The following is a 25,135-nucleotide window of genomic DNA, read 5'->3' on the forward strand; positions in this document are numbered from 1 at the left end:
ATGATCATTTATTCTGCTGAAACTCTACTATTCCTCTTTCTACAGGTCCTCCCCCCCCCCCCCCTCCTCCATTGGCCAGAGCCATGATGGTAGACCAAAGACATTGCAATAGTAATTCACAATGGCTAATGATCCCTGTAACAGTACTAACGACTTCCTTCGCAGACCAACTTTATCACTTTTAAGCGGCTTTGTGCTAAGGCTCACTGTTTAAACAAACACAGTAAGAAGGAATGCTGGAAGTGCCATGTCTCTCTCTGGAGTCGTATGCCTCTTCATGTCAGGTGAGGGCTAGGCTCTGTGATCTTATGGGCTGCCAACATTCATCAGCTGTTCTGGGTCTTGTTATACAGGATGGTATTTTTACCAATTCACCAGTTCTTGCAGAACACCATATCAACCACTTGGCAATAGCATTGGGGTCCTCTCCCTGTCCGGCTACCTTCATTCCCTTATGTTTCACTCCCCATAAAGCTGAATCGTATAATGAACCCTTCACTGGCAGGGAACTACTTCAGGTTCTTGCCTAGGCACAAGACACAGCCCCACACCCTGATTCAGTTCACTATCAAATAATCAAAGTTCACTTCAACAGAGTTTAATAGTTTTTGTGTGGAGAATGGCACAGCTCTGGTTCATATGGCATAGGCATTCACATATGGATATACAACATATGCCACCCATGGTGCAGCACTCTACAGTGCTGGAGGACTGTGATCCCTGACATAGCATCCTGCGGAGGTGGTGGTGGTGGTGGTGGTGGTGGTGGTGGTGGTGGTGGTGGTGCAACCCCCAGTGTTGTGCAGAAGACCATGTTGCTTCCAATGGACTACTGAGAGGTTCGTCTGCACTTTTAAAACTCCACTGGTGAGATTGCACTGACATCATGATCTCAACAGAGTGATCAGTTTATTTTTATTTTGTGTATTTGCTTGAGGGAATGTTCACTGTACTGGGTACTATCTGTTGACAACTTTTACTTTGATTTGTCTACATAAGGACTTTAAGATTGGCCGGCTATCTTTTGTTTGTGTGACATCTAACTTATATGTCATTTTCTTTATTATGCGTTTCTACAGTGTTGTCATAATAAGCCAAATAAATTGTGCTCATAACTGCAGACTTCTATGGTGGCGATGAGTCTTTTTGAACTCTCAATGCACCAATATACTGGACAAATGCAGAATTTATAACGCAGTGGCTCCAACAACAGCAGGAACAGAGACTTCTTGGTTGGCAATTACTGGAACAACAGCAACAGCAGTTGGCCTTACTACAGCAACACATAATGGCATTGTCCGTCAGGAATGAGACAACTTCAACAGTTCTGCCATTTTTTTCATTTCTGAATGATATTTATGATCAGGAAATGTACTTACGACACCTCCACTATCACTTTTCTGCCTACAAGATTGGTGATGGTCAGTTTTTCTTTCGTGGTCTTCGTATTGAGTGTTGGATTTGCTCCTTATAAATTGTCCCGTACTAAACATACTGATAATTTGTCTTTTGCTGAACTTTGTAATCTGCTGTCAGATCATTATAGAAAGCATTTGCTAACATATCAATTTTACCAACATTACAAACAACCATCAGAAACCTATAAATCTTGATCACTGATCTGCAGGGTCTTAGTCACCATTGTGCTTTTGTGTGCTCCGACAAATCATGTCCCTGATCGTCTGCCAACTTCTTGATTTTGAACTTGCTTCTCCAACATTCGCCTGACAAGTAAGTTTGCTCCCAGGCTTTATGGCATGTGGATCCATTGTCTGACAAAGTCCTTAAAATTTCTCAGGCTTTTTAATTAACAAAGGAAACTGAAAGCCAGTAGGAGGTTCAGTCTGCTGTGCCCACTATTGCCACCTGTGTAACGCTCCACACTTCCTGTAGGCACAGTAATTATACACATGCTGTGTGTTATGCTGTGCTGGTGCACTGCCCTCGAGGCACAAGAACAGGGCGGTGACACTTCTAGTGGCTCTGAATGATCTCCCTCTCATAACAAATTTCAGAATCTTTTCTGTTTTCTCCATATCGATGGAATTCCAATCTGCATCGTGTACCTTCTTTTGTCCTCTGTGTTTCCACCAAAACCCTCGCTCCCTCAGCTCACATCGATACACTACTTGTTTTTTGTGTAGCGTTAGGGTTCACATTGCTAGTGTATGTTGGTAGTCCAACACCCAGAACCGTGGGTATGCTGCAATGTCTGGTTCTTCCATTTTGTTCCTTGCAGGATCTCATCACAGCTCTCCTACTGAAGCAGTGTACCCTGTTGAAACTGACACATCATGCTGCAAGTCAACTTGTCAAACTGGTAATCATGTTAAGAGTGAATAAATGGGAATTCCCTTTTCAGGTGGATACTGGCAACATCCTCTTCTCTTATGAACGGTGCTATGTACACTGCTTCGTTTAACTGCCTTATATATGGATCTGTTTACCCCCGGTTTTAGACAGGCTGTGGATATAGCTGTAAAAGTTCATTTGAAACCTTGGTCTGTGCCTCATTTCTTGCTGGTTCTCCCTATTCCAAACATCCTTTTAGATGCCATTAAAGTGAAATTGGACTGATTGAAGTATGTAGTAACAGACTCGGACAGTGACGTGGAGCTGTTACAGCTGTCAGAGATCAATCCCTACCTTCTGATCTCACCACTTTTGGCACTGCAGTCTGCAAGCAAGTCTCTGCAAGAAGTGCTGTGGGAAGAGGTGATGTCCCTGGAGCTCATGTCACTTCACTTGGCGAGACCCCATGACATCTGATCGGCTAGAACCACGTGCCTGCCATGCAGAGGACACTCATTCTCTTGTGTACCATCTTGAGGGAATGTTTACTATACCTGCCGCCATCTGTTGACAACTTTTGATTTGTTTTTGTACTACATATGGACTTAAATATTGGCTGGCTATGTTTTATTTATGACATTAAACTTATGTGTTACTGTCTTTACTGTGTGTTTCTAATGTGTCAGTGTAATAAGCCAAATAAACCTGCAGACTTCTACACATATCACCCCAGTGCACTGTCACAGTGTGTTGGCTACCCAGGTGGAAGAATTCTCAGAATTTTCTGTTCCGGCATTGGTCTACTGGACACACAAAAGTACTGATGGCCACAGCTGGCTTACTCAGCTGTAGAACCCGCAGACCACAGGACCCGGGGACAACAGCCTTTTGGCAGACCAGGCACCAACTCCCATGGACAACAGCAGCAGTTCCCTCACCCCCTGGCAGCACCACCATCTTCTGGGGTGCTGAGGTGTTACCATGTGTCTTCTAAGCGGGGTGGAGGGGGGGGGGGATGCTATTTCGGGGTTCATAGCCCACCAGCATAACAGCATTGCGCGGCCTATGGCAACACTTGAGTGGCTGAACACCGCCACTGCAGTTCCAAGCATATGATTCACCTACAGGTGGGAGCGGCATCGGCACACTCCCAAAAGGGTACAGTCAGTGTGGACCTACTCACTTTTGCAGAATCATGTGCTCGAAAATAGGTCTTAGCAAATCCTGGCAGCTCAATAGTGACTTCTCCATGAACAAGCTCTCTGGGCTTTATGCTGACTGCTGCCGCTGTTTGTCAATCAGAAGCTGTCCTGGAATTCTCCCACAGCCTGTTGTCTGGTGCCAGTCTACCTTCCAGGGATCTTCGTCTCTACGCTACATAGAGCAACCAGCAGTTGCCATGCTGAGACTTGGTCTTTACAGTGTGGACCTCCAGCACTTTGGTATTTTGGTTCAATGCAGTGTTTGTGTAATTAGAGAGTTGGTCGGTTGCTTTTGACCTGTACTTCAACTCTAGTAATTGATTCGCTTTCAGTGGCTGACAGTCCACTGGGTTTGTGTGTCTCACATGCTTCAATGATAGAGACCTAATTGTGAACTATTTCTTGTGTCGTGTAACTTGACTCCAAAGAAGGATAATTGAAGCTTTATGTTTGTTTCAATAAACTTACTTTTCAATGTCTACCTGGGCTTTAGTTTGTCTGCATCAAACTCAACATGGGAGATTTCAGCAATGGGCTTAGCCTTCCTTCATGATGGACAACCAGTTTGCTATCTTGACAACCTCTCTGTTGTTTTGGTTGGTGGTAAGTGGCTGCCTGACTAAAACATGGATTTATTTAAATTGTGTGTATCTGCCACACTTGTCTGTGAATTATGTCACCTCTCATGTAGTATGGTGACCAAGCTGTGTTTTGCTCAGCCCTTCGGGAGCAGAGTATAGGCTTGGCAACCCCAGGGTTCCTGAGCTGGGGAATAGTAAGCACCACCAGTCACCTTTCACCATAAGCTCTGGGCATGTTTCAGCAACCACCACACGGCGTGGCAGCGGAACATTGTGTGTCTCGGGGAATGGGGATCTGGGCTGGACGTCCCGGATCGTGAGGACGGTATAAACCTCTATTAAAAAAAAAACACTCAACCTCAAGGTGTGCTGCGTACCGATGGAATGCATGGCTGTTGAGGTGGAACATTTGTTTGTGGGCAACCTCTGCGGAACCTGCCGTACCTCAGTCGTGTAAGGCTTACTCAGGCATGCGGGGCTCTGTCTGAGTGGACCCTTACTTCCCTAGCTGATCGTGTGACTGAGATGGAACCCTCGAAATCATCTTCTTCTCCTCCGAGCAGGAAGGGTATACCACTTGGGAGTATTCACACTCATTCATCCAAAAGAATGAGAGGGGCTAGTCCTCCTGATAATAAGAATACTTTGGACTGCAGTAACAGGACTCATGGAGTCGTGAATAACAGTGTGTTTCTGGTGATAGAGGAAGGAGGGGACATTTGAAAAAGTGACCCCCTTTTATATCCATAAGGGTTTGGAAGGCCTCGCTGGAACAATAAAATCTATAAAATGATTGTGTAATGGCTCATTGTTGGTCGAAACTAGCAGGTCAAAGCAGGTAGACCTTAAGAAATTGCAGAAACTGGGTGACTATGATAACATTGTTGAGATGCACACCTCTCTAGACTCCAATAAGGGTGTTGTCACATGCTGAGATATCATGGACATTGACATAGAAGAACTGAAGCAAGAATCTGCATCCTAGCGAATAGTTGATATGGAGCAACGAACACGCAGGAATAATGGAGCAACTGAAAAGACTGCCACTTTCATTGTCACATTCAATTCTCCGACACTGCCTGAACATTTCATGGCGGGCTTCCTTCGACTTAATGTTCGGTCTTACATTCAAAACCCTATGCGGTGCTATAAATGCCAGTGTTTCGGTCATACAACTATAAGTTGTGGAGGTGAAGCGATCTGTGGGAGCTGTGGAAAAGCCACTCATGACATTGGGACTGATTGCTCGTCTCCAGCGGTCTTCATCAACTGCTCTGGGAACCACCCAGTCTAATGCCGAGACTGCCCTGTTTTTGCTGAAGATTGCAAAATACAGGAGATAAAAGTGACCAAGGGGATCCCCTATGCCGAAGCAAAAAAGAAATTAAGGCGACGAAACCCTCTGTCTTTGCCACCTCATATTCTTACATTGTGCAGAAACAAATGTAATGTATTGCGAATACATAGAAAGAAGGATCCTTTATTGTATGATTATATGATAGCGGAACAAACACTGGTAGCAGTTACTTCTGTAAAATATCTGGGAGTACGCGTGCAGAACGATTTGAAGTGGAATGATCATATAAAATTAATTGTTGGTAAGGCGGCTACCAGGTTGAGATTCATTGGGAGAGTCCTTAGAAAATGTAGTCCATCAACAAAGGAGGTGGCTTACAAAACACTCGTTCGACCTATACTTGAGTATTGCTCATCAGTGTGGGATCCGTACCAGATCGGGTTGACGGAGGAGATAGAGAAGATCCAAAGAAGAGCGACGCATTTTGTCACAGGGTTATTTGGTAACCGTGATAGCGTTACGGAGATGTTTAACAAACTCAAGTGGCAGACTCTGCAAGAGAGGCGCTCTGCATCGCGGTGTAGCTTGCTGTCCAGGTTTCGAGAGGGTGCGTTTCTGGATGAGGTATCGAATATATTGCTTCCTCCTACTTATACCTCCCGAGGAGATAACGAATGTAAAATTAGAGAGATTAGAGTGCACACGGAGGCTTTCAGACAGTCGTTCTTCCCGCGAACCATACGCGACTGGAACAGGAAAGGGAGGTAATGACAGTGGCACGTAAAGTGCCCTCCGCCACACACCGTTGGGTGGCTTGCGGAGTATAAATGTAGATGTAGATGTAGGAACCTATTCCCAAGGCAGACGCTTCGGCACAGATGATGCTTAATGTGCCTGTATCCACCACAAGCACCTTACTTCCATGTGTGGATGTCAAAGGAAAAAGAGTAAGAACAAAGCAATCCAGGCAGCTACACTAGGAAAGACCCATAATGGTTCCGCAGTGAGCATCCAGAAGGTACAAGAAAAGCAGAGTGCCTCTCAATGCCCCCTTTCCTCCTCATCCTCGAAGGGACAGGGTGCAGGGAAAGGCTCATGACATTAGAGTCAAAAGGTGTCCTGAGCACCATCAGACATAATTCTTTCCGTCTGACTGATGAGGAGGATATCATAGAGTTAGATGCCTTGCATCCAGGCAGCCCCTCCACTCCCCCTCGCTCTTCGAGTGCTTCATCTCCCCAATGCAAAGATGGGGTAAATTAAAACCACACTGATGACATGGGTTCCGTACTGTAGAGAAACATGAATGGGTTCAGGACCAATGTAGAGTAACTGAAACTCCTAGCACATGAACGTCTCTTGTGCTTTTGTTTACAAGAAACGCATTTTAAAGATACAGATGTCCCTGTGCTCCAGGGGTATACACTATACCACAAGGATGACCTATTTGGGGAAAGGGCCAAGGGAAGTGTCGCAGTGTCTGTCACTAATGCGCACCACTCCTCTGCTCTCTCCTTGCCTACTGACCTGCAAGCAGTAGCAGTTCAAATTAATGTGTGTCGAAGGATTACTATTTGCTCACTGTATTTACCTGTGCAAGATTCACTAGACTCTGGGGCTCTCACAGATCTTATCGCACAGTTCCCATGACCATTCCTCCTCCTGGGAGACTTCAATGCCCATCATGTCCTGTGGGACTCGACCAATTCTTACCCTCGGGGTCGGGTTTTGGAGGGCCTCATGACATCACACGAGCTGTGCATCCTCAACACAGGTACTCACATACATTTCTCTACTGCTACTGGGTCATTCTTGGCCATTGACCACTCTTTCTGTTCTCCCGCCCTCGCCTACTCTGTTCACTGTGTCATTGGTGACCTCCATTCCAGTAACCACTTCCCAATCTGCCTGCCTTCATGTACTAAGTAGCTCACCACCTGAAGTTAAGCCCCGAACCCCGAAAATGAATGGTCAGCAGGGCTAACTCAACACATTTTAGCCAGTTGGCTGTGTTCGAACACTGCGACAGCGTCAAGGATGAGTGGACATCACGCAAGTGATCCACGTGCCACTGACTTCTCCATCCCACAGCCCTCAGGTCGTCTTAGGAGGCTACCAGTACTTTGGTGGACACATGAGTGCCATTCCGTGATCCGGGAAAGGTGTGCTGCTCTTCGACATTTTAAATGCCGACCGACAACAGATTAACTTAGGGCCTTTCGAGTCGCAAGGGCCAAGGCTCGACAAGTTGGTAGGGATAGTAAGAATAGGTCATGGCAAGCATTCCTGGCCTCCATCAACAGTTCCACTTCTTCTATAAAAGTATAGGAAGCCATCCGGAGGATTTCTGGTAAACACAGCCGTTTACCGATAGAAGCACTGCTGAAACAGGGGTGCCTCCAAACAACACCCAGACATTGCTCAGATGCTAACCGAACATTCTGCATGAACTTCTGGCAAGCAGGCCAGGATCCAGCATTTCGTCACTATCGTGCAACTGTAGGGAGTGAAAAGTTGGACTTCAGGTCCAACAGTTCTGAGGCCTACAACTCCCCTTTCTTCATGTGGGAACTCGAATCGGCTCTGACTGAGATTATTGACACTGCACCCGATCACGACCAAATGTGGTAATGCATGCTTCAACATTTGCCAGCAGCATCAAAGAAAATCCTCCTCGAATGTTTTAATATAATATGGCAGATAGGCAACTTCCCCAACTCGTTGAGGGAGGCAATTCTGATCCCTCTCCTCAGATCAGAAAAGGACTGCATGTCCCAGTAGTTATCAGAGTATCACCTTAGCAAGCTGTGTAGGAATGATCCTGGAGTGAATGGTTAACTGTTATCTGGTCTGGTTGTTAGAGACCAGACAACTCCTTAGCCGCTCTCAGTGTGGATTCCAAAGATTTCAGTTGACTGTCGACAATCTGACCCTCCTAGAGGCAGCTATTCAGCAGGCTTTCCTCCGTGAGCATCACTCTTCGATATAAGTAAGGCATACAATACTACTCGGAGACACTTTATTCTCGCACAACTGCATCAATGGGGCTTTCATCACTACCTCCCCATCTTCATATGGTCTTTGGTCTTTCTTGTCTCAGCAGTTTTTTAGGACATGAGGTGGTGACACACTGTCCGATCGATTTGAGCAGGAGAATAGTGTTCTTAAGGGAGTGTCACATCTATGGTAAGGGGTCCTGCACAGTGCCACTTATTTGTGGATGATTGGATGATTTTGCTGTTTTCTGTTCCTCCTACAGTGTTGCAATGGCAAGCTGTTAGTTGCAACTTACAGTGCGATGGTTAGAGGAGTGGGCTGCAAAGACAGATTTTCAATTTCCTGGAGATAAGTGTGTGTGCATTCATTTTAATTGTTCACATCGTCTTTGTAATTTGCCTGCCTTGAATATGGGGGACATCATTCTACATTTTAGATACACAGTGCGGTTTCTGGGCCTCATTTTTGACTCCCAATTGCCGTGGTTACCACACCTGTGAGATCTGAAAGCCAGAGCCCTGAAGGCACTGAACATCATCAAGTGGCTTAGCCACTGGTCTTGGGGAGTGGACAGGACGTGTCTCCTTCAGTTTTATTGGGCTTTTGTGTGTTCGCGGCTGGACTATGGTTGCATGATGTATGGGTCAGTGAGGCCCTCTTACTCTTGTGTCATTGACGCTGTCCATCATCAGGGGATTCGGCTGGCCATGGATGCTTATCAAACTGGTCCCATACCTAGAATCTATGCTGAGGCGGGGGGACCACCACTTACCATTCAGAGACAGCTCCTCATGGTGCATCAGGTGTGTAAGTTCCTTGCAGCTCCAAATTCAACCGCACACCATACTGTTGCTTGTCCGCCTCCGGAACACCTTTTTTCCAACCGCCCATGAGCCACGATGCCATTTGGGATCCTCGTGCAGCTTGTGCTGGAGTCACTCTGTGTGGAGCCAGTATGACCCCAAATCCAGGGTTTTAACCACTTGCCACCCTGGTTACTGGAGAAGCCCAGTTTGATTTTAGATTTCGTGCAGTACAGGAGAGAGAGCACTCCTGCTTCTATTTTTAATGTGATATTCTCTGATATTTTATCAGAGTACGATAATCATGTAGTTGTTTTTATGGATGGGTCCAAGCAGAGGGACTCTGTTGGTTGGTCTGTCGTTTTCCCAGATCGTGTCCTCAAGGTCAGACTGCCTCCAGTATTTACCATCTTCGACACAGAATTATATGCGATCTTGTGAGCACTGGAGCAGATGAGATGTTTTCCCAGTGTTAGATTTTTTGTCTGCTCAGATTCTCTGAGCGTACTTTACTCTCCCCAACATTTGTACCCATCAGATACTGTAACCCAGAATATTCAGAATATCCTCCTACGACTACAACAGCTGTTGAGGTGGGATCTTTCTGCTGGGTACCTGGGTACATTGGAACTGCACTGAATGAAAGGGTGGATCGAGCAGCCAAGGAGGCGTGTCATAAACCTCCAGTATTTCAGTGTGCTATCCCCCTGCATGCTATCACCTCACTGTTGAGGTACAAAGTCGTGTCGATGGGAAGACTAGGGGCTGGCAGTGACCAATAACGAGGTCCATGTCATCAAGCCCACAACTTGGCCATGTGGTACTTCCTTCCAGCTACATTGGCGGGATGAGGTCCTTCTTACTCGTCTTCGCATAGCCCTATGACACATGGATTCTTAGTCCAGCAAGAGGACCCTCCAGTGTGTGGTACTTGTGACGTGCAGATCTCAGTACACCACATTTTATTGGATTGCATTTTATTTGCCCACCTGCAGACAGCTGCGGATTTGCCAGCAGATCTGACGTCTATTTTATGTAATGAACAAATGAATGTGATTAGGGTTTTAAAGTTTTGTGAATTGTTCAACATTTTTAACAAGATTTATGGGAGATATTTTTAATGTGTCAAAGGGTGGCTGGCTCACCCTAGATTTCTGTAAGTGTTCAGCTAGTCACATTTCCCCATGCTTTTTTAATGCATGTGATCCAGAGTGACTGTGGTCATTTCGAGTGTGTGTGTGTGTGTGTGTGTGTGTGTGTGTGTGTGTGTGTAAAACACTTTTAGTTCATCTCTACATTCATTTGTTTTTATAAGTGTAAGGGCGCTGATGACCTCACTGTTGGGAGCCCATCAGGTCAACAAGCACACACACACACACACACACACACACACACACACACACACACAATCACAGCGTTTTGCAATATGCATGTTGATGAGGCACCCCTACTCACCAGTATAGACCAGTCCATAATCACAGCTAAGCTTGTATACTCTTAGTATGTGAAATTTGGCCATGTAGTCTTTAGTGGCATCCAGGAATACTCTTACTTTGTTGTTGCTGTTGTAGATGGGTTTGACTGCTCCTTTGTGTAGAATCTTGTCCATCCTATCACTGAGGCCTCATTTGGTACTCTCACTAAAGCTACTTGCTCTGAAAGTGGTTTGTTGCCTCCAAATTTCACCACCCAGGGTGCTGCTGTTACTGATTCAGTGTGCTCTTGTTTTTAGTGTGTGAATTTGAAAATTATTTTGTTTTGGGTGGTGATAAGACATGACAATCCAGTATCTGTTCATGATTGTTGGTTTTAAATAATGTGTGTCCGAGTTTCCTGTTATGTTTCTTATAGATCTATTCTTTCTCATTTCCACAGTGAACTGTATTCTGTCATGTTATTTGTTAAGATGCTGGTGGAAAAGGCAAAGTTTATTTCCTCTGTGTGGTTAAATGACAAATGTCATCCATGTTTTGTAACAAGCATTTAGGAAGAAGATAGATTCACCCAGCTACAAGTCATCAGATCAAGCACAACTGACTGTCGAAATCAGAATTTTGCCCAACTATCACCACATGCTTCCAGTGAAAAGCCTGCGCTGGATACATTGGAGATAGTTGTGAACCACTCCAACCACACCCTCAGCCGAAAGGCACGCGTTAAGCTCACGCAGGCTGGCGTGAGGTCTGGAACATTACAAGGAAATGAGGACTTAGAAAAACGGACGTAACTGGTAGAATACTTAACTTTAATCCACAATTGGTGAACATCTCTCTTGACTGTACATGCTTCACAAGATAAATATCAAACGCTATGGCGCCTTGCTAGGTCGTAGCAAATGACGTAGCTGAAGGCTATACTAACTATCGTCTCGGCAAATGAGAGCGTAGTTGTCAGTGTAGCATCGCTAGCAAAGTCATCTGTACAACTGGGGCGAGTGCTAGGAAGTCTCTCTAGACCTGCCGTGTGGCGGCGCTCGGTCTGCAATCCCTGACAGTGGCAACACGCAGGTCCGACGTATACTACCGGACCGCGGCCGATTTAAAGGCTACCACCTAGCAAGTGTGGTGTCTGGCGGTGACACCACACTATCAAAGGCCACAACTTAGCATTGGCTCTCTGCAGTGGGTCTCCACAGAAGAAATAAGAATCAGTGCAAGTTTTACTCTGTGCCCTGCTCTGAGTAGAAGCAGAGAAGATTAGACAAGAGACAGTCAAGACCTTGCTACGTGCAAAGCTGCTGCAAGTTAATATCTGAAAGGAAAAACAACATGCCATGTTAGAACTGAGGAATAATCCTGATATTTTAGTCCTACAAGTTGACAGTGACGACGTGTCCATCATTGTGGACTCTATGGACTACAGTTCCAGGATGAGATACCTCATCAAAGAGCCCATATAAATAGAACTTAAGAGTGACGCTAGTGCCAAGATACAGACGAACACTCTAATTAAGGAGTCAAGATTACAGAGTGACACAACAAAAAAGGTCATACCTGAAGTTTCAATAGCACCAAGGATTTATGGACTATCTAAGGTACACACAGAAGAATATCCATTAATTCCCATAGCTAATTGTATTAATTTGCGTACATACCATCTGGCGAAATGCTTAATGAACAGGCTGAGGCATGATGGATCATACAGAGTTGTATGTTCAGGACACTCTACATTTCATTGAGTGCTTAAAGGTCCTATCCATCTCATCCACAGAATTAATGGTGAACTTTGATGCCAAATTCTTGTTCATCAGTATCCACTACGGGACATACTGAATATTCTACTTCAGTGTGCTGAATCGTATACAGAGTAGTCCATTGATCATGACCGGGCCAAATATCTCACGAAATAAGCGTCAAACGAAAAAACTACAAAGAACAAAACTTGTCTAGCTTGAAGGGGGAAACCAGATGTCGCTATGGTTGGCCTGCTAGATAGCGCTGCCATAGGTCAAACGGATATCAAGTGCGTTTTTTTAAATAGGAACCCTCACTTTTTGTTACATATTCGTGTAGTACGTAAAGAAATATGAATGTTTTAGTTGGACCACTTTTTTCGCTTTGTGATAGATGGCGCTGAAATAGTCACAAACGTATGGCTCACAATTTTAGATGAACAGTTGGTAACGGGTAGGTTTTTTAAATTAAAATACAGAACGTAGGTACGTTTGAACATTTTATTTCGGTTGTTCCAATGTTATACATGTACACAGAATGAGATTTTCACTCTGCAGCGGAGTGTGTGCTGATATGAAACTTCCTGGCAGATTAAAACTGTGTGCCCGACCGAGACTCGAACTCGGGACCTTTGCTTTTCGGAGGCAAGTGCTCTACCAACTGAGCTACCGAAGCACGACTCACGCCCCGTGATACATGAACCTTTGTGAACTTATCATTTCTGAGAACACATGCTTTTACAGTGTGATTACCTGTAAATACCACATTAGTGCAATAAATGCTCAAAATGATGTCCGTGAATCTCAATGCATTTGACAATATGTGTAACGATATTCCTCTCAACAACGAGTAGTTCGCGTTCCGTAATGTTTGCACATGCATTGACAGTGCACTGACGCATGTTGTCAGGTGTTATTGGTGGATCACTATAGCAAATATCCTTTAACTTTCCCCACAGAAAGAAATCCGGGGACGTCAGATCCGGTGAACGTGCGGGCCGTGGTATGGTGCTTCGACGACCAATCCACCTGTCATGAAATATGCTATTCAATACCGCTTCAACCGCACGTGAGCTATGAGCCAGACATCCATCATGTTGGAAGTACATCGCCGTTCTGTCGTGCAGTGAAACAGCTTGTAGTAACTTCGTTAGAACATCACGTAGGAAATCAGCATACATTGCACCATTTAGATTGCCATCGATAAAATGGGGGCCAATTATGCTTCCTCCCATAATGTCACACCATACATTAACCCGCCAAGGTCACTAATGTTCCACTTATCGCAGCCATCGTGGATTTTCCATTGCCCAATAGTACATATTATGCCGGTTTACGTTACCGCTGTTGGTGAATGACGCTTCGTCGCTAAATAGAATGCGTGCAAAAAATCTGTCATCGTCCCGTAATTTCTCTTGTGCCCAGTGGCAGAACTGTACACGACGTTCAAAGTCATTGCCATGCAATTCCTGGTGCATAGAAATATGGTCTACATCTACATGATTACTCTGCAATTCACATTTAAGTGCTTGGCAGAGGGTTCATCGAACCACAATCATACTATCTCCCTACCATTCCACTCCTGAACAGCGCGCGTGAAAAACGAACACCTAAACCTTTCTGTTCGAGCTCTGATTTCTCTTATTTTATTTTGATGATCATTCCTACCTATGTAGTTCGGGCTCAACAAAATATTTTTGCATTCGGAAGAGAAAGTTGGTGACTGAAATTTCGTAAATAGATCTTGCCGTGCCGAAAAACGTCTTTGCTTTAATGACTTCCATCCCAACTCGCATATCATATCTGCCACACTCTCTCCCCTATTACGTGATAATACAAAACGAGCTGCCCTTTTTTTGCACCCTTTCGATGTCCTCCATCAGTCCCACCTCGTAAGGATCCCACATTGTGCAGCAATATTCTAACAGAGGACAAACGAGTGTAGTGTAAGCTGTCTCTTTAGTGGACTTGTTGCATCTTCTAAGTGTCCTGCCAATGAAACGCAACCTTTGGCTCGCCTTCCCCACAATATTATCTGTGTGGTCTTTCCAACTGAAGTTGTTCGTAATTTTAACACCCAGGTACTTAGTTGAATTGATAGCCTTGAGATTTGTACTATTTATCAAGTAATCGAATTCCAACAGATTTCTTTTGGAACTCCTGTGGATCACCGCACACTTCTCGTTATTTAGCGTCAACTGCCACCTGCCACACCATACAGCAATCTTTTCTAAATCGCTTTGCAACTGATACTGGTCTTCGGATGACCTTACTAGACGGTAAATTACAGCATCATCTGCGAACAACCTAAGAGAACTGCTCAGATTGTCACCCAGGTCATTTATATAGATCAGGAACAGCGGAGGTCCCAGGACACTTCCCTGGGGAACACCTGATATCACTTCAGTTTTACTTGATGATTTGCCGTCTATTACTACGAACTGCGACCTTCCTGACAGGAAATCACGAATCCAGTCGCACAACTGAGATGATACCCCATAGGCCCACAGCTTGATTAGAAGTCGCTTGTGAGGATCGGTGTCAAAAGCTTTCCAGAAATCTAGAAATACGGAATCAACTTGGTATCCCCTGTCGATAGCGGCCAATACTTCGTGCGAATAAAGAGCTAGCTGCGTTGCACAAGAACGATGTTTTCTGAAACCATGCTGATTACGTATCAGTAGATCGTTCCCTTCGAGGTGATTCATAATGTTGGAATACAGTATATGCTCCAAAACCCTACTGCAAACCGACGTCAATGATAAAGATCTGTAGTTCGTTGGATTACTCCTACTACCCTTCTTAAACACTGGTGTGACCTGCGCAATTTTCCAATCTGCAGGTACAGATCTATCGGTGAGCGAGCAGTTGTATATGATTGCTAAGTAGGGAGCTATTGTATCAGCGTAATCTGAAAGGAACCTAATCGGTATACAATCTGGACCTGAAGACTTGCCCGTATCAAGTGATTTGAGTTGCTTCGCAACCCCTAAGGTATCTACTTCTAAGAAACTCATGCGAGCAGCTGTTCGTGTTTCAAATTCTGGAATATTCCATTCACCTTCCCTGGTGAAGGAATTTCGGAAAACTGCGTTCAATAACTCCGCTTTAGCGGCACAGTCGTCGATAACAGTACCATCGGCACTGCGCAGCGAAGGTATTGACTGCGTCTTGCCGCTTGTGTACTTTACATATGACCAGAATTTCTTCGGATATTCTACCAAATTTCGAGACAATGTTTCGTTGTGAAACCTATTAAAGGCATCTCGCATTGAAGTCCGTGCCAAATTTCGCGCATCTGTAAATTTTAGCCAGTCTTCAGGATTTCGCGTTCTTCTGAACTTCGCATGCTTTTTCCATTGCCTCTGCAACAGCGTTCAGACCTGTCTTGTGTACCATGGGGGATCAGTTCCATCTCTTACCAATTTATGAGGTATAAATCACTCAATTGCTGTTGCTATTATATCTTTGAATTTGAGCCACATCTCGCATACAGTTGCATAGTCAGTTCGGAAGGAATGGAGATTGTCTCTTAGGAAGGCTTCTAGTGACACTTTATCCGCTTTTTTAAATAAAATTATTTTGCGTTTGTTTCTGGTGAATTTGGAAGAAACGGTAGTGAGCCTAGCTACTACGACCTTGTGATCACTAATCCCTGTATCAGTCATGGTGCTCTCTATTAGCTCTGGATTGTTTGTGGGTAAGAGGTCAAGTGTGTTTTCGCAACCATTTACAATTCGCATGGGTTCGTGGACTAACTGTTCAAAATAATTTTCGGAGAAAGCATTTAGGACAATCTCGGAAGATGTTTTCTGCCTACCACCGGTTTTGAACAAATATTTTTGCCAACATATCGAGGGAAGGTTGAAGTCCCCACCAACTATAACCGTATGAGTGGGGTATTTATTTGTTACGAGACTCAAATTTTCTCTGAACTGTTCAGCAACTATATCATCGGAATCTGGGGGTCGGTAGAAGGAGCCAATTATTAACTTAGTTCGGCTGTTAAGTATAACCTCCACCCATACCAATTCGCACGGAGTATCTGCATCGACTTCACTACAAGATAAACCACTACTGACAGACACAAACACTCCACCACCAATTCTGCCTAATCTATCTTTCCTGAACACCGTCTGAGACTTCATAAAAATTTCTGCAGAACTTATTTCAGACTTTAGGCAGCTTTCTGTACCTATAACGATTTCAGCTTCTGTGCTTTCTATTAGCGCTTTAAGCTCAGGAACTTTCCCAGCATAACTACAACAATTTACAACTACAATTCCGACTGTTCCTTGATCCAAGCACGTCCTGTATTTGCCATGCACCCGTTGAGATTGCAGCCCACCCCATACTTTCCCCGAGGCCTTCTAACCTAAAAAACCACCCAGTCCACGCCACACAGCCTCTGCTAACCGTGTAGTCGCCAGCTGAGTGTAGTGAACTCCTGACCTATTCAGCGGAACCCGAAACGCCACCACCCTATGGCGCAAGTCAAGGAATCTGCAGCCAACACGGTCGCAAAACCGTCTGAGCCTCTGATTCAGACCCTCCACCCGGCTCTGCACCAAAGGTCCGCTGTCAGTTCTGTCAACGATGCTGCAGATGGTGAGCTCTGCCTTCATCTCGTAAGCAAGGCTGGCAGCCTTCACCAAATCAGATAGCCGCTGGAATCCAGAGAGAATTTCCTCAGATCCAAAGCAACACATGTCATTAGTGCCGACATGTGCCACCACCTGCAGCTGGCTGCACCCTGTGCTCTTCATGGCATCCGGAAGGACCCTTTCCACATCAGGAATGACTCCACCCGGAATGCACACGGAGTGCAGACTGGATTTCTTCCCCTCCTTAGCCACCATATCCCTAAGGGGCCCCATTACGCGCCTAACATTGGAGCTTCCAACTACCAATAAGCCCACCCTCTGCGATTGCCCGGACCTTGAAGGCTGAGAATCATCCTCTGTAACAGTGCAGGCAGCTGCATCTGGCTCAGCCAGAGACAGTACCTGAAACCTGTTTGTCAGACGCACCGGGGAGGCTTTCTGATCAGCCTCCGGGGACGTCTTTCGCTGCCTGCCATGCCTTGGAACGACCTCCCAATCAACCACAGGCGAGGGCTCAGCCCCACTGCGGGCAGCAACTGGGGCAACCACAGCGGCAGACCGATCTGGGGAGAGACGGGACGAGGTTGACATCCCCGTGATACCCAAGTCCGGCTCCCCACAGTGGTGCCCATTGGCAACAGCCTCAAGCTGTGCAATCGATGTTGATGTAGCATTCTCAACACCGACGTTTTTGAGATTCCCGATTCTCGCGCAATTTTTCTGCTACTGATGTGCAGATTAGTCGCGACAGCAGCTAAAACACCTACTTGGGCATCATCATTTGTTGCAGGTCATGGTTGACGTTTCACATGTGGCTGAACGCTTCCTGTTTCCTTAAATAACGTAACTATCCGGCGAACGGTCCGGACACTTCGATGATGTCGTCCAGGATACCGAGCAGCATACATAGCACACGCCCATTGGGCATTTTGATCACAATAGCCACACATCAACATGATATTGACCTTTTCCACAATTGGTAGACGGTCCATTTTAACACGGGTAATGTATCATGAAGCTAATACTGTCCACACTGGCGAAATGATACGTGATACGACGTACTTATACATTTGTGACTATTACAGCGCCATCTATCACAAAGCGAAAAAAGTGGTCGAACTAAAACATTCATATTTCTTTACATACTACACGAATATGTAATTAAAAATGGGGGTTCCTGTTTTAAAAAACGCAGTTGATATCTGTTTGACCTATGGCAGCACCATCTAGTGGCCCAACCGTAGCACCATCTGGTTTCCCCCTTCAAGCTAGACGAGTTTTGTTCTTTGTAGTTTTTTCGTTTGATGGTTATTTCGTGAGCTATTTGGCCCAGTCACTGTCAATGGACCACCCTGTATAAATGACCTTGTGCAGCATTGCCTGACACACTTATTTCAAGTGATAAGGGAAGTTTTATAAACAGTGTGACACTAGGCTCCCCTCTTTCACCAATAGCGGCTGCCCAATTCATGGAAGCTCTCGCAAAGATGGCACTGCTCTCCACTCCCATGCATCCTAAATGTTGATTCTGCTGTGTGGATGACACACTTTTCATTTGGGCACACAGAGGAAATGAACTTCACTGTTTTCATCAACATCCAAACCAACAATATGACAAAATACATTTCATGATGATGGAAATGGAGACAGCGTGCGACCATGTCATGATGTTGAGGTCTATTGGAAGCATGACGGGAAACCCTGACATAGTGTGTTTAGGAAGCCAAATATCTGAATGCCATGTCTCATGACCACTCAAAATAAAAGAACTTGGTGATTTATGCATTGACAGTGAGAGCACATGGAATCAGTGATACCAAAATCCTGGAGGGAACTTCACAAGTTATGAAACATTTGCAGTGCAAATGGCAATAGTGAGGATACCAAAAAGAAATCTATGGCAACAAGGGACAAAACTGATATTAGTAAGACAGAACCACCATAACAAATTGCCCATCTACTGTATATAAAAGGTGTTATTAATAGAGTGGGAAAATTTCTACATAGGGGAGGAGGATGAAGCCAATTTAATACATCAACAACAAAACAAGAAACACTCATGGTTCCACTAAAGACTGTAGGCAAAGTTCGTATACCAGCTCAGACGTAATTGTGAACTGGTCCATATTGGGGAGATGGAGTGCCCTATCAACACTCATATTGGGGCACATGAGCGATACCCATGGTGTGGTCACCATACTAAATAGACAGTGGCATAAAATGCAGACAAGTGTGGTGGGTCTGTGCAATGTCTATACATATTTCAGCCAGGTAGCCAGTTATCACTAATGGAAAAATCAAGCAGGTTGTTGAAATATCTGAGTGGCAGTGAGGAGGGCTAGAAACTATCACTGTCTTGGTTCCCATTAATTGCAGGCCGGTGGGCCAAATGTTATAGATGAGTTATCACACCATGTGATGTAAATACTGTACTGCAGGCAACGTGAATCACTGACAGGTCACTATGTAAGCAACAGCATGTAACAAAGGCAACCATCACTGGATTCACAGATGACAATCAATTAAAATCAACAGTCCCAGGAATAGTATTTGATATCCTTCCCCCATTAACCCTTCAGCCACCAAAAAATAGCATTGCCATTACAATCAGCCATTTGCAAATAATAAATATGAAGCAGCAAATCATAGTCACAAGTAGTCAGCTTGATGAAGGGTGCAGCCAAAATGTTAGTAGTTTTATCAGATATGATATGGTCACACACACCCAGAAGGATTTCACTGAAATGGGCCCACCGGCAAAAGCATCTGTTCAGTATGTGACTCCTATAGTTCATGGCTTTCATACGTGCATAACTGCAGTAGCATTCCATTCTGTTTGTGATGCAGTGTTAGTACAGTGTACCACATTCACAAAAACAACATATTTGATGTAAATGCATGGGGCAACAAAGTAAATTAGGATATTGTCACAAAGAAACCACAGGCAATAACTGATAACTTTTTGGGTGCAGCTGGATGTGTTTCTTGAACTTTATATTTTATGGATATTATACATTGCCACAGATGCTATATGATGTTGCTAGTCATATCAAAACTACCAGTGAGTGCTCCTGGATTACAATAAAACTAATGGCGTTGCCATAATTTCTGTTACAATGTGAAGTTCATTGTCATTCCTGTGTCATCCACTACTGTGCTTCGGAGCATCTATGACACTAACACTGTGAAGATGACTGTGGTTAGAATTCATATTATGTGTGTTTTACATGCCTTAAAAATGCAATTCACAGGAAAATTTTTGTTCCAGAGCAGTCATGATTGATCATGCAGAAATTGCTCTGCATGATGCATTTGGTGATAAAGTATACTGGGAAGTGAGGAGGAGTATGAGATTTGCATTGCCACTTGTTGAGATAGCAACAGAATTCAGGAAAGATTTTCTTGACTCTGATGATGACACTGATGGTACAGTAAGGCCAAGGGACTGGCAGATGGAAAAGGTGATATAATAATTAATCATATATAATAGACTTCAAATGCTTTTAACTCCATAGTCTTAACAAGAAATCTTTTTTTAACTCCATTTATTTAGTTATTGTCAATAGTGTATTTGTAGTGGACTCGTGCAATAAATTCTTTTTTGTACCCCACAAGTGCAGAGAATAGTTGTGTGGAACTTCATATGGTCTTTCACCTTTTTAAAGACAATGCTGTGCTCACATACTCGGATGAAGTTATTTACCAATTGTGATTGTGAATATAGTGAGCACTGTATTCCACTTGATGAAGAAACCCTTTAAGAATTGCTTTAAGTAGCACTGGAACAAAGCTTGAAACTCTTTAGCACAGCAGAGATATTGTCGTAGTAAATTTTTTGTGCACTTCAGTAAAAAAAGTCTCACAGCTCATGGCCAGAAGAGTATAAGGCCAAGATTAGAACATCACAGGGTCCCAGGTTCGATTCCCAGCTTGGTCAGGGGTTTTCCCCACAAGGGAACTGGGTATTTGTATTGTCCTCATCATCATTCGGGAGTGCGAGATTGGAACTGGACATATGGGGAAATTTTATGGGTGCTGATGGCCTTGATGTTGAGCCATCATCATCAAGATTAGAACAAAGTCTTTATCAGATTTGCAGCAGTTCTAAGCAGATGAAGTAGTTTGTAAATTAAAATGTATTTCTAACCAAGAAGGTCTAAGAAGCAGCTGCAGTGCTATCTGTAATTGTCACATTAATTTATACACTGTTCCTTATGTCTTTAAAAAAATTTGTAATCGTCTCAATATTATAAAACGGATAGTTGCTACTCACCATATACCGGAGATGCTGAGTCGCAGATAGGCACAACAAAAAGACTGTCAGAAAGTCAGCTATCGGACAGCAAGTATTGAAAATAGACAACATAGAAACATGCGCGCGCGCGCGCACACACACACACATATATATGACCACAGTCTCTGGCTGCTGAAGCCAGACTTCAACCAGCAGTGCATGATGGGAGAGGCAGCCAAGTGTTGGGGGTAAGAAGGAGACTGGGGTGGGTAGGGGGACATTAATGTGCTGCTTGTGGGAGCATACAGGGATGAGGTGGAGAGTGGGTAGGGCAGCTAAGTGTAGTCAAGAGGTTAGACGGAGGGAGGGGGTGGGTGGGGTCAGGTAGGGGAAAAGAAGATAAGTAAAAAGACTTGAGGGTGCATTGGTGGAATAGAGGGCTGTGTAGTGCTGGAATGGGAACAGGTAAGGGGCTAGATGTATAAGGACAATGACTAATTAAAGTTGAGACCAGGAGGGTTACGAGAATGTCAGATATATTGCACAGAGAGTTCCCACCTGAGCAGTTGAGGCAAGCTGGTGTTGGTGAGAAGGGTCCAGATAGCACAGGTTGTGAAGCAGTCATTGAAATGCAGAACATCATGTTGGACAGTGCACTCAGCAACGGAGTGGTCCAGCCGTTTCTTGGCCACAGTTTGTTAGTGTCCATTCATGTGGACAGACAGCTTGTTGATTGTCACACCCAGCACAGCAGTTGCAGCGTAGCCGATAGATCACATGACTGGTTTCACAGGTAGCCCTGGCTTTGCTGGGATGGGTGATTCTTGTGGCTGGACTGGAGTAGTTAGTGGTGGGAGGATGTACGGGATAGGTCTTGCATCTAGGTCTATTACAGGGATATGAGCCATGAGGCACGGGGTTGGGAGGAGGGGTTGTGTAGAGATGGATGAGCATATTGTGTAGGTTCAGTGGGCGGCGGAATAACGCTGTGGGTGGGGTGGGGAGGATAGTGGGTAGGGCATATCTCATTTCAGGGCACAATGAGAGGTAGTCAGAACCATGGTGGACAATTTAATTCAGTTCCTACAGTCCTGGGTGGTGTTTAGCCACGAGGGGAATGCTCCTCTGTGGCTGGGGCAATGAGACTTATGGAGGCGGTGGGTGACTGGAAAGATAAGGCACAGGAGATCTGTTTTTGTACAATATTGGGAGGGTAATTACAGTTTATGGAGGTCTCAGTGAGATCCTCGGTATATTTCGAGATGGACTGCTCGTCACTACATATGTGACGGCCATTGCTAGCAGGGCTGTATGGAAAGGACTTCTTCGTATAAATTGGGTGGCAGCTGTTGAAGTGGGGATATAGCTGGTTGTTGGTAGGTTTGATATGGACCGAGTTGCTGATGTAACCATCTTTGAGGTGGAGGTTAACATCAAGGAAGGTGGCTTTTTGGGTTGAGTAGGACCACGTGAAGTAAATGGAGGAGAAGGTGTCGAGGTTCTGGATGAATGTGGATAGGGTGTCCTGCGCCTCAACCCACGCCAGGAATATGTCATCAGCGAATCAGAACCAGCTGAGGGTTTGGAATTTCAGATGTTTAAGAAGGAATCCTTTAGATGGCCCATGAATAGGTTGGCATAGGATGGTGCCATGTGGGTGCCCATAGCCATACCCCAGTTTTGTTTGTAGGTAATGCCTTCAAAGGGCAACAGCCTTGCCGCAGTGGATACACTAGTTCCCGTCAGATCACCGAAGCTAAGTGCTCTCGGCCGTGGCCAGCATTTGGATGGGTGACCATCCAGGCTGCCATGCACTGTCGCCATTTTTCGGGGTGCACTCAGCCTCGTGATGCCAATTGAGGAGCTACTCAACCGAATAGTAGTGGCTTCAGTCAAAGAAAACCATCATAACAACTAGGAGAGCGGTGTGCTGACTACATGCCCCTCCTATCCGCGTCCTCATCTGAGGATGACACGGCGGTCGAATGGTCCTGATGGGCCACTTGTGGCCTGAATACAAAGTGCAATGCCTTCAAAGGAGAAGTAATTGTGGATGTGAGGATATAGTTGGTCATGGTGACTAGAAGGAGGTTGTTGGTCTGGAATCCATTGACCTTGGGAAAGATAGTGTTCAGTAGCAGTAAGGCCATGGACATTAGGGGTGATAGTGTTATAGGAGGTTGCATCAATAGTGACGAGAAGGATACCACGTGGTAAAGGAACAGGAACTGTGGAGAGTCAGAGGAAATGGTTGCTTTGTTTTGTATAGGAGGGTAGATTGCTGGTAATAGGCTGAAGGTGTTGGTCTATGAGAGCAGAGATTCTCTCTGTGGGAGCACTGTAACCCACCACACTGGGGCATCCTGGGAAGTTGGGTTTATGGACTTTGGGAAGCATGTAGAAGATAGGAGTGTGGGGAGCGGTAGGGGTGAGGAGAGAGACGGATTCCAGGGAGAGGTTCTGGGATGGGCCTAGGGAATTGAGGAGAGACTGAAGATACTGCTGGATATCTGGAATGGAATCACTGTTTGACAGTTTGTAGGTGGGTGGATCTGACAGCTGGCTGAGTCCTTCTGCCAGGTAATCCTTCTGGTTAAAAATATCAGTGGTGAAGCCTCTGTCAGCAGATAGGATTATAAGGTCAGGATCAGTTTTTAGGTGGTGGATTGTGGTTCTTTCTGCAGATGTAAGGTTAGTTCGCATGTTGAGGAATTTGGGGACTGATGGTGAGTCAGGGTTCAAGGTTAAGAAATTTTGGAAAGTTAATAGGGGGTAGTTTAGGGGCAGTGGGAGTGGATCGTGGTTGGATAAGGAGCAAACTGAGTCAGGTTCAACACCGGTCTTTGGTTGAGTGTGATCAGTAGGCGTGGTGGTGAAAAAGTTTTTCCACTGTAGGGACCGGCAGGAGGAGAGGTGGTCTTAAATAAGTCCTACATTATTGAAGTTTGGAGTGGGGAAAAAGGTGAGGCCTTTGGAAAGGACTGATACTTCTACAGGGCTAAGGCTTTTGCAGGAAACATTAATGACTGAGTTTTGGGTCTGTTTATTAGTCAGATAAGTGTGTGTAAAGTACATGACAATGAGGGTGAAGTAACGGACATACACCACTCTGACTCAGTCGTGGGATAACTAAAGAATATTTGTAATATAGTATAGAATTACAAGAGCACCTGTAAAGAATATTATAGTTAATAATTTGCGCTAAGCATTTAATATGAGGAGTGCCTTTGTAAATACTGAATGAGTAAATAAATAAATCGTAACTGACTGGAAATATATTTGCTAATCCCAAAACAATTTCTGCTCTCCCTGAATTGAAAGTATTTTAAGTGAGAAGATGAAAACCCAATGATAATTTTGTTGTAGCCGAGGTCGAAACATTAGCCTGTCCCTGCATTGAATGAATGTTTCATCATTTGAGAATGGAATGGAATGTACCTTTGCTATAATCTTTCTTAGATCACACCCAAAAAATGCAGTTAATTGGAGAAGTGGCTTTTCATAGCACATCTAGCAATAATGAAAAATTAGCAGTTTTCTAGATTTTTTCGATGATTAAGCTTCATTTTCACTTTGTCACCATAAAACTAGAAATCAATTGAGTTAAAAAAGTAAATAAGTTGACCAAACTATCTAAATAATTTCTTACAGCAGTTAAGAAGTAATAAAAATTGTATTATTTCAAACAGAAAATATGACTCCAAACTAACGAATTGAGTTCCAAATGCAACATTCAGGTAGTATGAGCTTAAAGAACACTCATTAAAAAAATTGCATAATATCTCTAGATTTTACATTACTTATATCGGCTTCATTTTCTGAACATGTTCGTAAGTAATTCTCTCACCAAATGCAAAATAATAGACTATTCCATTTGTTGATGAACTGTAAGGGAAACAAGCAAGAATGTACAAATTATGCCCTTGCTTGACACAAGCTTTTCTAATATGGCT

General features: G+C 44.5%; 1 protein-coding gene and 1 non-coding gene across 3 annotated transcripts in view; one reads left to right on the top strand and one right to left on the bottom strand.

Annotated features, from left to right (window-relative positions):
* Positions 1 to 25,135, top strand: part of LOC124556552 (GDP-fucose protein O-fucosyltransferase 2) — a 101,248-nt gene that overhangs the window by 60,849 nt on the left and 15,264 nt on the right. For both annotated transcript variants that reach the window (XM_047130511.1, XM_047130512.1), the window contains one exon: positions 20,217 to 20,409. In XM_047130511.1, coding sequence (XP_046986467.1) covers positions 20,217 to 20,409 — 193 coding nt within the window. The remainder of the gene's footprint in view (positions 1 to 20,216; positions 20,410 to 25,135) is intronic.
* Positions 12,947 to 13,021, bottom strand: Trnar-ccg. The gene has a single exon. It is a non-coding gene; the product is annotated as a tRNA-Arg (tRNA).

Source organism: Schistocerca americana, chromosome X (assembly GCF_021461395.2).
Source record: "Schistocerca americana isolate TAMUIC-IGC-003095 chromosome X, iqSchAmer2.1, whole genome shotgun sequence".
Taxonomy (NCBI): domain Eukaryota; kingdom Metazoa; phylum Arthropoda; class Insecta; order Orthoptera; family Acrididae; genus Schistocerca; species Schistocerca americana.